At 40.0% G+C, this 12,668-nt stretch overlaps 1 protein-coding gene across 1 annotated transcript in view; it reads left to right on the top strand.

The window, feature by feature from the left end:
* Nucleotides 1–12,668, top strand: part of LOC102378922 (syntaxin-binding protein 5) — a gene marked incomplete at its 5' end in the record, with an annotated part of 87,912 nt that overhangs the window by 63,194 nt on the left and 12,050 nt on the right. The window contains 2 exons of the mRNA XM_014527344.2: nucleotides 135–504; nucleotides 10,418–10,583. Of these exons, the coding sequence (XP_014382830.1) occupies nucleotides 135–504; nucleotides 10,418–10,583 (536 nt within the window). The remainder of the gene's footprint in view (nucleotides 1–134; nucleotides 505–10,417; nucleotides 10,584–12,668) is intronic.

Here is a 12,668-nt window from a genome sequence, read left to right as displayed (position 1 = left end):
TAGTCCCCTGGGGGGGGGGGTTGTTCCACGGAGGATGGTCAACAAGCGAAACCAGAAGTGCCAGCAGCTTCTCTGCTGCATACTCCCGGTTGACAACCCCTGCCTTCGATAACTATTCAACTTCTAAATTCTAGGAACCATACTGAGGCTAAAAGGAGCAATCCTGAGAATGGCTTTTCTGGACACCACAGGATCTTTAGTTCCACCAGCATATGAGCCCTGGAGAGAATACAACGTTTCTGAAGACAAAGAAGAAAAGGATAAATTGAAAAAACGGCGGCCTGTCTCTGTGTCCCCCTCTTCCTCTCAGGAAATCAGTGAAAACCAATATGCAGTGATATGTTCTGAAAAGCAAGCAAAAGTTATCTCACTGCCATCACAGAACTGTGTTTATAAACAAAATATAACAGAGACTTCTTTTGTTCTTCGTGGAGATATAGTGTCCTTGAGTAATAGTATCTGCCTTGCGTGTTTCTGTGCCAATGGACATATTATGACCTTTAGGTAAGACCTGTTTAATAATAATTTAATTATTTAACATTTTCTTTTCCTGCAACTCAACACATTCCTAGTACATCCACAATAAAAAACAGACTATGAACATTCATTGAACACAATGGTGTTAAGCATATAAATTAGTCCAGCCATATTCCTGACAGAAAGGTGATGTTACTGCCAAATTTCAAGTTCTTGACCCAATACATGGGAACCAGAATCTCTCAAAAATGCTGCCCGAATATTTTTTTTTTTTTAATGAGCAAAGCAATATATTTTAACCAGGCTTTCATCTCAGAAATAACTGAGCTATTTTGTCTGTAAGCATATTTTTTCAGGAAGAAGCACATGGGACAGACAACCGTGGAATGGAATATTTTGGCCAAATTGGCAACTTTGGCAAAGTTGAACAACTGAAAATAGGGTCTTTCTAATGAATGGGAAACGTTGGATAACCTTACAGTGCTTGCAGCCATCCCTTTCATTTTAACATAAAGCTAAAGTCCTCCTCTAGAGAGAATGCCAGCCAGTCATTTTTTCAAGTTTGTTAAAAATAAGATGCATACTGCCAAAAATCGCTAGATCTTAATGAGCATCTAAACAAGTTACTGTGAAGTAAAGGAGGATGAAGTCAGATATTGTACAGCAAGGTTGACAGTGTTTTCCAGGAGGGTCCATAATGACCCAGCTCAGGCCTGAGGCAGGCAAGCAATAGCACCCAGTTGCCACTGCTACAGTTCCTGCCACTCAGCTGCAGTGTGGTGCAGCAAGTGTCCCCCTGGGCTGGAGCCCATGCTGCCTGACTGTGTCATGGCACAAGCAGAGCTCCCCCTCTGTCAGAGCCTCAGGCAGCTGACTGTGGCACAGTACAAAGAGAGCTTTCCACCACCGAATGCAACAAAGCACAACTCCATGGGGCAGATCCAGTCCACAGGCCATAGGCTGCAGACCTCTGCTATGACGATAATTGCTTATTGCATTGAAATTAAAAAAGCAAGTGAGTTTACCAGGATTTAGCTTTTATCTACCACAAGGTAAGTGTGTGCACATGGATAGTTACCCTGGTCATGTTCTCTAAAGAACCAGTCCAAAACATTCCTGGCCCAACATACTGGTCTTTGCCACCACGGAATAGTGTACAGAAATGTAATTTGTTTTGTTAATCTTAAATGACAGAAGTGACTGAATATTACGGGACATATGTCTATGAGTTAAGAATTTTTTTTTCTTATAACCCCATAATCTCCAAAGATTAGTAGACTCCAGGGATTTTCATTTCTAAGGTGCCTGCCCTAGGTGCCTGTATTAGTGCAGGATCACCAATAAATGTCAGAAATGCATGTAAATGAGGGAGGCTGGTGATAAAATTGGAAATATTGGCAACACTAGATCCTTTCTCATTTCATAAGTTTCAGAACTAAGAGAACTTGATCAGCATTCCCTACTAGACACTTCCAGAACTGTATCTTGGAAATACCTTCTCTATAATCAGTTCCTCCCTTATCTGTTTAATTGCCTGATAGTTTGTGTTTAAACAATATAGCTTATTATTTTGAAGTTGCTATTTTTATTTTTTTTAAATGTTTGTGTTCATTCCCATTTTTGTTTAGTTATGTCTGTTTGAAAAACATGGGGGGGGGCGGGGGAGTGCATGTGTGTATATGCTACTGAAGTCTGTGCATGTGTGCACACACTATATGTGTGATGTATGAATCTATATATACATTGCATATACATTTTATATATACATATAATTTCAATTTCTGGGAAATGTATTATAATTATATATATTTAAAAAATTCTGAGGGGGGGGGTGTGTGTGTGTGTATACACACACACCCCTATACCTCAGAATTTTTTTAATTTCTAGGAAATCTGTTCTTAAAATATTCTTTTTGATAATTAGTGTTTGAATGGTTTCATATAGTTTTACTCCCTCAAGCATTCCTAGTGCTTGAAATAGAAAATTTCTTTATAATCATAAAACGCATCAAGAAATGAACTAGGATTTCTGCAGAGATTTAAGAGTTCACAACCAGTATTAGAATAATCTGAAATGTGTAGAGAAGAGATTTAATGCTTCGGATATTTATCATTTTCCCCTTATGGAAGTGAAGGATGCCTTCAGGCTACCATCAGCCTGTGATCACAAGAGATTCGCCATTAAAATAATGGATCCAATGTCTGGATATTTCTCCATTCCTCTTTCCACATGTTGCTTCTGAGTTGATTGGTTGATCTTCAAGGATCTAGTTATGAGTAGAAATAAAAGCTTTCCCCTTTAGGGATCATCTCTTGCTTATGCTGAGTACTATACAGATATACTGTAAATCATCACATTGTCTCTGCCTCAAGTAATTTAAATCTAAATTAAATAGTCAGAATAGATGTAGAATATATTTTTAAGTTAAACGTTCTATAAGTAATGGACTATGGAGTCTCATGAAAAATGACAGAGAAGGAAGAAAGGGAAGTATTTTGAACAAGAGAATGAAGTTTTGAGTGGGAGATGGCTAAATATGGGGGTTTGAAAGCATAGGGAGGGAAAGAATGAATGAGTTATGACGAAGATAAAAGCAAGGGTTTAGTTGTACGGGGATTTGAAGGGGAGAAACTGGTACTTGCAGAAGGAAAGGGTAAGGCAAAGAAAGGAGATCTGTTTGTCCAATTCCCTTCTCCATCTCTCTCCCATTTTAGGCATTTTACTCCAGTATTAGCTGCACCATTATCCATTGTCCTGAAAAAGGCATACAGTATTTCTGAAATGAGCAAGAGTTAAAATTTGTCTATGGGTAAAGTTCTTCAAGCATCTGTCTTATTCTTTATGCTTCAGGTCGTAAAGGAGAGAATTGAACTTCTTTTAAACTATTTTTCTGATCTGGTATCAGCCACTATTGGTCCAAGGTCAACATATGACACACCTTCTTTCCTTTTCTTTCCTCTAAATAAAAAGATCAGGTAGTTGGGTTAAAAAGAATGTACTTGCAAGTAGCCCTTATATTAAAGTTGACAAACCACCAATAATTAATAGTTAACTGTGAATCATGACTTTTGAGGTCCTTGTTGTTTTCTACCTGACTGTACAAGTATAGGTAGGTAGAAACTAAAATATAAGAATTCCACTGTTACTGTAGTCAGGGAGGTGGGCAAACTATAACAAGTCAAAATTTCCTTTACCCCATGACTATTATTTTTATTGAAGTTCTTCTGTCTCTGAATTTTGGTTCCATTTCTCATTTTTATTCTGTGCAGTACTGCCTAGTTTACTGATGTTTCATCAAGTTAAGTTTTCACAAACTTCATGAAATTTCGAGGGCACCTAATTTTTCCCTCTAACTTGTTCTCCACTCCTCCTTCAGCAACCTCAGAGATTCATCTCAGCTGTAAGGCTTCCAGATACAAACTAGAGGTTACTCACCTATGAGCCTATTAATGCCACTCCATAGGAATCACTGAATTTTAATGCACTCTGTCCTCCAAGGCTGCTTTTGCTTTCATTACAGTGTTCTCATTTCTTGCTAATCTATAAAATAAATAACTGGAAGCAGAAATGGAATTTTAATCTTATGCTTGGCTCTACAGAATAGAGAGCCAAAAAGTTATCAGTACCCTTAGTCACTGCCTACACAAGACAGATTTTATTTAAAAAAAAAATCTTAATGTCATTTCAGGTTCACAAGCACTGAAAATGATAGGAGACTTAGTGTAGGGGAACTGATATTGTTGATGGTTTCAGCACCATGTGAAATAGTTTGTTCAGTTTAACCATGCTTGGAATCCTTTGTTTAAGGAAATACCTCATTTTAAACCAAATGCATTTTTAAATGGATAATGGAAATCTTTCATTCCTTTAGGTTTCTGACTTAATTGTCTTCTTTAACTATCTAAATATCAAAGGGCCAAGTTACTAAACATATTGACAGATGGAACAGTTCTTTATCTGTATAGGAATTTCCATTAAGATAGGAGAACTGTCATTCTTTTACATACTATGTTTTTGCTTCCTAAACGTAGTAGGAAGAAGTAACAATACGAACCACCTCATCACACAAGCTTAGCAGGTGTCCTTGAAATCTTCCAAATTCTTCATTCTTTACCATGATCAGCAAAGGAGCTCTTTTCAGGTTCTGCACCCTTCTAGTAGCCACTTAAGCTTTTTTATCCTGTGTTATTCCAACAGCACTGTGCTCCATTTCTCTTTGTTCAGTGTGTCTTCTGGTCGGGTCCAGCTTTGAATTGTTCAGCTTGTTTTATTGACACTATAATCACTGCTGATCTAGGCATTTCCTAGCTTTCAAGAGCTCAAAACGTGGTTTTTTTAATGGTTTCAACTTCTGATGTGTGGCTTGGCACTTCGGTACTTTGCGTATTTACTCTTGTTCATCATTTTGGCTTTTTAATTTCAACACTTTTCTTAAATAGCTTTTTCAAGAATTTTGCTCTTTTCACTTCCAGAGCTAGTTGTTTTGAGTTGTATGCATTTGTCTTTCAGGGTGTTGTTTGCTCCTTCAATCCTTTAAAAAGGAGGAGATTTATTCATCAGTTTCAAGTGATGACCAGGCATCAGAAATATATCGTTAACTTCAGATATCTGTTGTATCCTTGGAAGCTGAATGCTCTGTACATGAATGCTCTGAGTTTGCAGATATCACCAAATGCACTCACCTAGAGAACTCTTCAAATTTCTTAGTATAACATCTCATGAAGTCTCCCACATCTAGTGCATAGCCAGAGTCACAGTACAAAGCTGAGTAGGCTTTAGTCACTGATCATGAGAACTCAGATGCTGGTACTGCCTTTGTCATCACAATCCCTTTCCTGCTTTCATATCCTGTAAGCCAGCTTCATGACCAAAGTACTCTGTGCCACAAAGATTCTATTATATCCTGAAGCCACTGGACAATTGCCTGTGGGCAATTAAAGATAGTAAAGACCTGAATTAATTTATAGTCAAAGAGAAATTCTAGATTTCTAAATAGCAGTCATATTTAAGAAGACTAACGCTGTGTTCTGGGCCTGTGGATACCTTGGAGATTGCGTCTCAAGATCTTGGGAGTATTTTAGGTTCACTCTACAGAATGAATATTATCGTGGTTGTATTCTTTTTTGGGCTATCATTGACACTACTGGATTCATAAAATACTTGGGAGTAACAGTAGCCTATTTGCACAGGATGGTGTCCCCCAATTTGTTAATTCAGTTGGCAGTTCTAGGACACTTGTGTGTGGGTATTAAATTTCAGCACTTGCTAGTAAACTACCTTATGTTTCATCTTGTTCTGTACAGTCAAATAGAATCCCTGGAGCTCAACCAAATATAGATTAACTCACGGAATTATGTAGGAATTGAAGACCTTTGGTCTTGTGAAAAGGTTATGTAATTGAAAGCTTGGTCAGTGCTGTGAATGTTTGCCCTTGTATACGGTAACCTCAGTGGGCCTTGATAATTGAGTAGAAGCATACAATGCAGGGACTTTCGTAACCTATTTGTATTATAAGTGATATCTAGTCTCAGTGACCTAGCTCTGGACCAGGAATAATCTTCCCTAGAGCAGTGGTTCCCAACCTTTTCTTTTACTGCAGCCTGGCGGGAGCAGGACAGGGCGTGTGGAGCTGGCTTCCTCCCTCCCAAGTCTCCCCTGCCATCTGCCTTTAACCCCGGAAGGTCAGCTGTAACCCCAGAAGCTGCTTGCCTGGGCGGACAGACAGGGCTCTGAGCAGGGGGCTCATACCATGACCCTGCAGCCAACCTGGCACAGCCTGGTACTGGGCTGTGGCCCAATGATTGGGAACCTCTGCCCCAGAGAATACATTTCCAATTGCTACCTGTACTAATAGTAGAAACCACGTATGCATCAAAATTGTTTTTGGTCAGCATTTCCTCTCTCCAGTAACAGTGCTAGTCTGTCTGGGTTCTAAAGATATCTGGTCTTATACACATTAATGTACTTCAGAAACTTGGTCTCCTCAAAAGTGATTCTGATTCAGACAAAGACATCTAGGCCACTGTAATTCACATAAACAAGCAGAGGGGTACCAGACTGTACTTCCTTGTGCAGGTAAGCCATGCAGGTGTGGAGAGAAGCTCTGCTCTACAAGATGTTTGAGTTGCCTTATATTTAACAGAGAAGAAGAATGTGAACACAGACTATATTGCTTCCTGATAGAACTTTACAAGCATTATCTGGATCCAGGGAAATGGTGAATCTCACTTTTCTGTAGGAATCATCATTTGGTTGTTCATAAGACAGTTAGCAAGAGAGGTGTCCTGTTGACCCTGTAAGTCTTTCTGTTGGGACAATCCTCCATGGCAGAAATGCTTATGTATTTCAGAAGATCTTATAGTAGAGTGTCCCTTGTAATCCCACAGTGGCTAGTCAATATGGTCTTCAACTCTGTTGCAGAGAGCTAATGCCTATTCCAAAGACCTCGCATGACTAAAGGCAGAACCAAAATATTTAGTTCCATTCAACCTATAGAAATACTTCCTGACTGTTTGATTCCTGCTCCAGGGTCATGAAGTTAAAGCAAGTGACTCAAGTCCTCCTTGCATTTTAAAAGCTATTTACTCCTAGAAGGACTTAAGATTACCTGAGAAAAAGATTTATGGTATAGTGCTACTGGCTTCTTCACTTGGCTTGCCCAAAAGCTGCTTGAACTTCACTTCTTTGGATCCAAGTTAAAAATTAATGCTATCTACTTGTCTGCTGTGTGATCAATGATTTGTTGGTCAAAGACAAATCAGCTATGTCCACAAACCCTACCTGAACATGATGGTGAAGGGTTAAAACATTCTGATCCTACTACCCCACACTCCAATTAAAGTGTCCCTCTTAACAGATTGATAATTTCTTTTTTAAATAACTACTATGTATTTCTCCTTGTGACTGATCTTACAGAGTGAACAACAAACTCTATTAACTGATCCATGGTATGTCGAGTTTTACAAGAATAAGTTGGTTTAGCACAATAAACTGAGACTTGTCTCCAAAGTATTATTGTAATTGTACTTAAGTGAACATATTGTAAAGGCAGCTTTTTCTCATGCTGATATGCCCATCCTACTTCAGAAGAATTTACTATTCTACTTGAATTTAATTAGAGACGTTAGGAAATCCACACAATTTGTTTTGGTTTGATACCAGTTACCCTGGAGGTACCATAACTAAGAGGCCATGCTCAAATGATTTTGCATTACTATGTTTTTGTTTGAAGATGAAAATGCTGATCAAGGTGGAATCTGTCTGAGGTCAAAGTGTCTGCAGTTCTCCAAATAGTGTTTTATATTTCAGATGTATGCAAGGCTGCCGCATCGCTTACAAAGCAGCATTGCTTGGATTCTTTCTCCACTTTGTCTAATTTTGGGAGATTAGACAGAGTCTGATCTGATGGCCACCTATAAGCTTATCAGGGGTGACCACCAGTATCTGTGGGAACATTTGTTCACCAAAGTGCCCCAAGGGATGACGAGGTCGAACAGTTATAAACTACTGCAAGACCGTTTCAGGCTGGACATAAGAAAGAATTTCTTTACTGTCCGAGCCCCCAGGGTCTGAAATAGCCTGCCATTGGAGCTGGTTCAAGCACCTACGTTGAACACCTGGAAGAAAAAAATGGATGCTTATTTTGCTGGGATCCTATGACCCCAGCTGACTTCCTGCCCTTAGGGTGGAGGGCTGGATTCGATGATCTTCCGAGGTCCCTTCCAGCCCTAATGTCTATGAAATCTAATCTAATCTAATTTTGGGAGTCTAGTAGGGGCAGAGGAGTCTTTGCTTCCCACTAACATCAGAAACTGGTGAAAAGTTCCAAGGATACTGTTTACCACCCAGAAATAATATGGTCACTTCTAGGCAAATAGACTATTATCCATAGACTCATAGAAGTAGGGTCGGAAGAGATCTTCAAGTCCGACCCCCTTCCTGGGCAGAAGGAAAACTGGGCTCAAATGATCCCAGTCAGGTAGGCATCAAGCCGCTTCTTAAAGACCCCCAGAGTAGGAGCCAGCACCACTTCCCTTGGAAGTTGGTTCCAGATCCTAGCCACCCTAACTGTGAAGTAGTTCTTACGGATGTCTAATCTAAACCTACTCTCCTTCTATTGTGAAGGCTGAACAGGTTCAGTTCCTGTAGCCTCTCATTGTAGGGTCTGCCCTGCTGTCCCTGAATCATGCGGGTGGCCCTCCTCTGGACCCTCTCAATGTTGTCCACATCCCTCCTGAAGTGGGGTGCCCAGAACTGGACATAGTACTCCAGCTGTGGCCTGACCAGTGTTGCGTAGAGGGGGAGGATCACCTCCTTGGCCCGACTTGAGATGCACCTGTGGGTGCACAATAAGGTCCGGTTAGCCCTGCTGACCGTGACCTTGCATTGTCGGCCCATGTTCATCTTGGAGTCAGTAATGACTCCAAGATCCCTTTCTGCCTCTGCGTTCTCAAGAAGGGAGTTTCCCATCTTATAAGTGTGCTGCTGGTTACTACTGCCCAAGTGCAGCACCCTGCACTTGTCAGTATTGAAACCCATCCTGTTTTTGTTAGCCCACCCCTGCAACCTATCCAGGTCTTGCTGCAGTCTTTCCCTCCCTACTAGTATGCCCACCTCACCCCAAATCTTGGTATCATCAGCAAATTTAAACAGGTTGCTTTTCACCCCATCGTCCAAATCTCTGATAAAGAAATTGAACAGTGCGGGCCCAAGGACCGAGCCCTGGGGGACTCCGCTGTCCACTTCCCCCCAGGTCCAATATGACCTGTCCACCACCACCCTCTGAGTATGAGCCTTCAGCCAATTTGCTATCCATCTGACTGTGTAGGCATCAATGCCAGTCGCCTAGTTTTTTAATTTTTTTTTCCCCACATACCATATGTGGAAGTTGCCACAAAGAAACGAGCCTTGTGACACTGAAAAAATGTTGCATGGTCACCATTAGAGGGGTGATAGGCATGCCCAGCACCACTATCATGAGCATACCTAAGACAGATTCCGAAACCATACCCTGGGCATGTGCCAAAGAAAGATCATAAAATGATTTTTGTAGTGTGGGTAGTGGAGTGAATGGGCAGGGCTTGCTTTTTTGGCTATGTCCTTGGGCTGTGTCCCAAGACCACCATAAAGACAGTATAGATATGCTCATAGTTTATATGTTACCCCACTCTGGAGAGCTTTGGCTCCCTTACACAGAGACCCAGACATGCAGACCTGTTAAGATTATAATTCTGTTTTGTAAGATTTGCTTTAGGATTATTTCATCCTGAATGCAGTAAAATTTTGGGTAAAAGGAAGACTGATTCACTCAATGATTAAGTTGTCTTTTTTTAAAAAATACTTTCTTTGCCTGTTTTCCTGTATTCCTATGAGTTGCTTATTTAGAATTTTTTTTCTCTTGATGAAAAAACCAGGAATTGTAGATGGATTAAATGCTGTAATTTACAGTGTAGACTTTGTGAAAAAATATACTCAAATTATATATTGACAGTGTTGCATGACAGCTTGAACATACCCATGATATCTCACATGATCTTTCTGAGTAAATGAGATTTTAAACTTAATTCCCAATCAAATTACCCACCCTTAAACATTCTGCTTAAATTTATGGCTTATTGGTGATGACATAGTAGAAGTTCATGTTAGAAATTAATTATTCAACCACACTTTAGATATGTGGTAGATTAGGGATATTTTAGGTCTTAATCCCAAGGAATGAAGCATGTGGCATGTTGTATTTATTACCTGTGAGGTCTTATGTCACTGAGTGGCACCTATTTGAATCTTGTCTTTTGAAGTATCTGTTAGTATGATAAAAATAAAAACAGAAAGGCTGTGATTGTAAGATTATAATGTATAAATATAAGTGAGAAACTGCATACTAATAACTAAAAATGCAGTCTTCCTTAACTTTAATGAACTTTTAATTCTCTTCTCAAGTTTGCCAAGTTTAAGGCCATTATTGGATGTATACTACCTGCCTCTCACCAATATGCGGATAGCCAGAACATTCTGCTTCACCAACAATGGGCAAGCATTGTATCTTGTCTCGCCTACAGAAATCCAGAGAATCACCTACAGTCAAGAAACTTGTGAAAATCTACAGGTAAACAGTAAAAATTACTGTACTTTTTACTGAAGTAAGTTTCCACCAGAGGTCTCAGCTTTTCATTGTGGATGTTTACATGGTAGTTTAAGACCCCTTCTAAAAAAGTTATCATGTGCTTGTGAGCTTGGAAGTATAAAGCACAGCATGCCTGCTGATGAATCTGATGTAAACATTGGCCTAGGATGTGGGTTTTTTTCCTTCCAGTGGTACTGAAGCATCTTTTCTCTTTATAGAGGACATGCCTTCCTGTTAATATCATACCCTTGGTCTATACAAAACTTCCTTGATAATTTAGGTAGATAAGTATTTCAAAATGCCTCCAATCAACAGAACTAATCCAAGCTGCATGCTTCTGTGTGAAAGGAGAATACACTCAAAGTATTTTGATTATCAGCACTTCCCAAACTTTTTGGCTGAATAAACCACTATCAACCACAGAATTTTGTGTGGACCTCAAAGAATCTTCTCATCAAACTTGAAGGCTGCCAAGGACATATGGGAGAAACTATAAGAAGATCTGCCAGTCTTTACAATTAAAAGTTTGATGGTACCATCTTGGTGGTCCATGAGAAATTATGAGGGTGACAGTGGTTCATTCAGCCAAAAAGTGGTGTAGGGAACTATTGGGTTGAAGCGTTATATCCTAGAATTGTCAGAGACCTAGGGTGAGATTCTTCAGCATTGACCTGTGTGGTATATAAGAGGGTGGGAGGTAGTATAAAGGGAGTCTAAGAAACCCAGTCTTATATAGGTACACGTTCTCCCAGTTGCAGGAATTGTGAAAGTTGCCTTGCAAAGAGCCCTTTGTAAGCCTTGATATAAGGAATATGCTGGTTGCCAGTCTGAGGTATGAGATGCAGAGTTGACATGAGAGCTCATAAAAGAGTCTGACCATGTTCCCTGTGTAAAGCAACCCAGAGTGGTTTCTGTTCATTAGTTTCTGAAGGATAACTAAATTACACTGGAGGGCACTCTACCTGCCAGAAAGCTCAGAAACATGAAGGCACAAGGGTGGAGTTCAGGTACAAATTTTGCATATAGCATGTTGGATACTAGTAGCAGGGATATGCAGCCAGCACCCCTCCCCCCACAACCTTTCCCTGCAAAAAAAAATGGGGGAACAAACGTAGGCCCTGACTTGTAATTGATTCTTTTCAAGTGGATCGTTGTGCCCATGTATCGACCTATTGACCTCAGCAGGACTTCCCTAGGGGCCCTTCCTCCTACAGCAAGTAGCAGGATTGGGGCATCATTTCTTTTTTGGGAAAACTACCATGACACCTTCAACAGCAGTGCAGAATTGGACATAGTTAAGCATTCAGGTGTGATTCTGAGGCCACTTGGTATCTTTCCTTGCCTTAATCCAGAAGAATTCATTAGATAAAGTAGACCTGACCATTAAATAGTAGGGTGTGTTTTCATGTGTAGGCACAGGTTATTTCATGAGAGGAGAAGCTTTAGATATTATCTTGTAAACATGTGGGATGAAACTTTCAAAATCAGCCAGCATTGTCCTAACTTGTCACCTCACCCAGTGTGTTCACCTGATGGATAGAACCAAAGAGTGGGGATTTAAGACATCAGCATCTCAGAGCAATGTATGATCAAAGGTAGAATCACTTACACTTGCTCTAGTGGCATTGGGAAGGTGCAATCTTTTGAAATAAAAATTCTAGGATAGAATCTTCTGATATCCATAACAAATGCACAGTTGTCATATAATATTACATTACATAATGTTTTAGAAGTGATGGACATTTGTTAGTTATTTTCTGGACTAGTTATTTTCCTTGCTATTGAACCTCTATTAAATGTAAAACCAAATTAAAAAGTGCTCCTGAAAGGATAATACTTTGCAGGGTTTTCCAAAATGTACCGTGGTGCAATCTAAAGGTGTGAATTTTTTAAGTAGCTAGCAGCACAGACCTCAACATAGGGTAGCTACCCAAGTCTTCCAGTGGTCTTGGGTGGGTTTTGCAGCCCATGCTGGCCCCCCAGTAGTGTTCTACCTACACTGTTGTTTACTATCTGTACTACCTAGTTTAAAATCTATCTTGGCTATGTGCACACAAGCTGCTCTCA

This window comes from Alligator sinensis, unplaced genomic scaffold (genome assembly GCF_000455745.1).
Source record: "Alligator sinensis unplaced genomic scaffold, ASM45574v1 scaffold1173_2, whole genome shotgun sequence".
NCBI classification, from domain to species: Eukaryota; Metazoa; Chordata; order Crocodylia; family Alligatoridae; genus Alligator; species Alligator sinensis.
The sequence above is the reverse complement of the archived record's forward strand: the minus strand, read 5'-3'. Positions and strand labels throughout refer to the sequence as shown.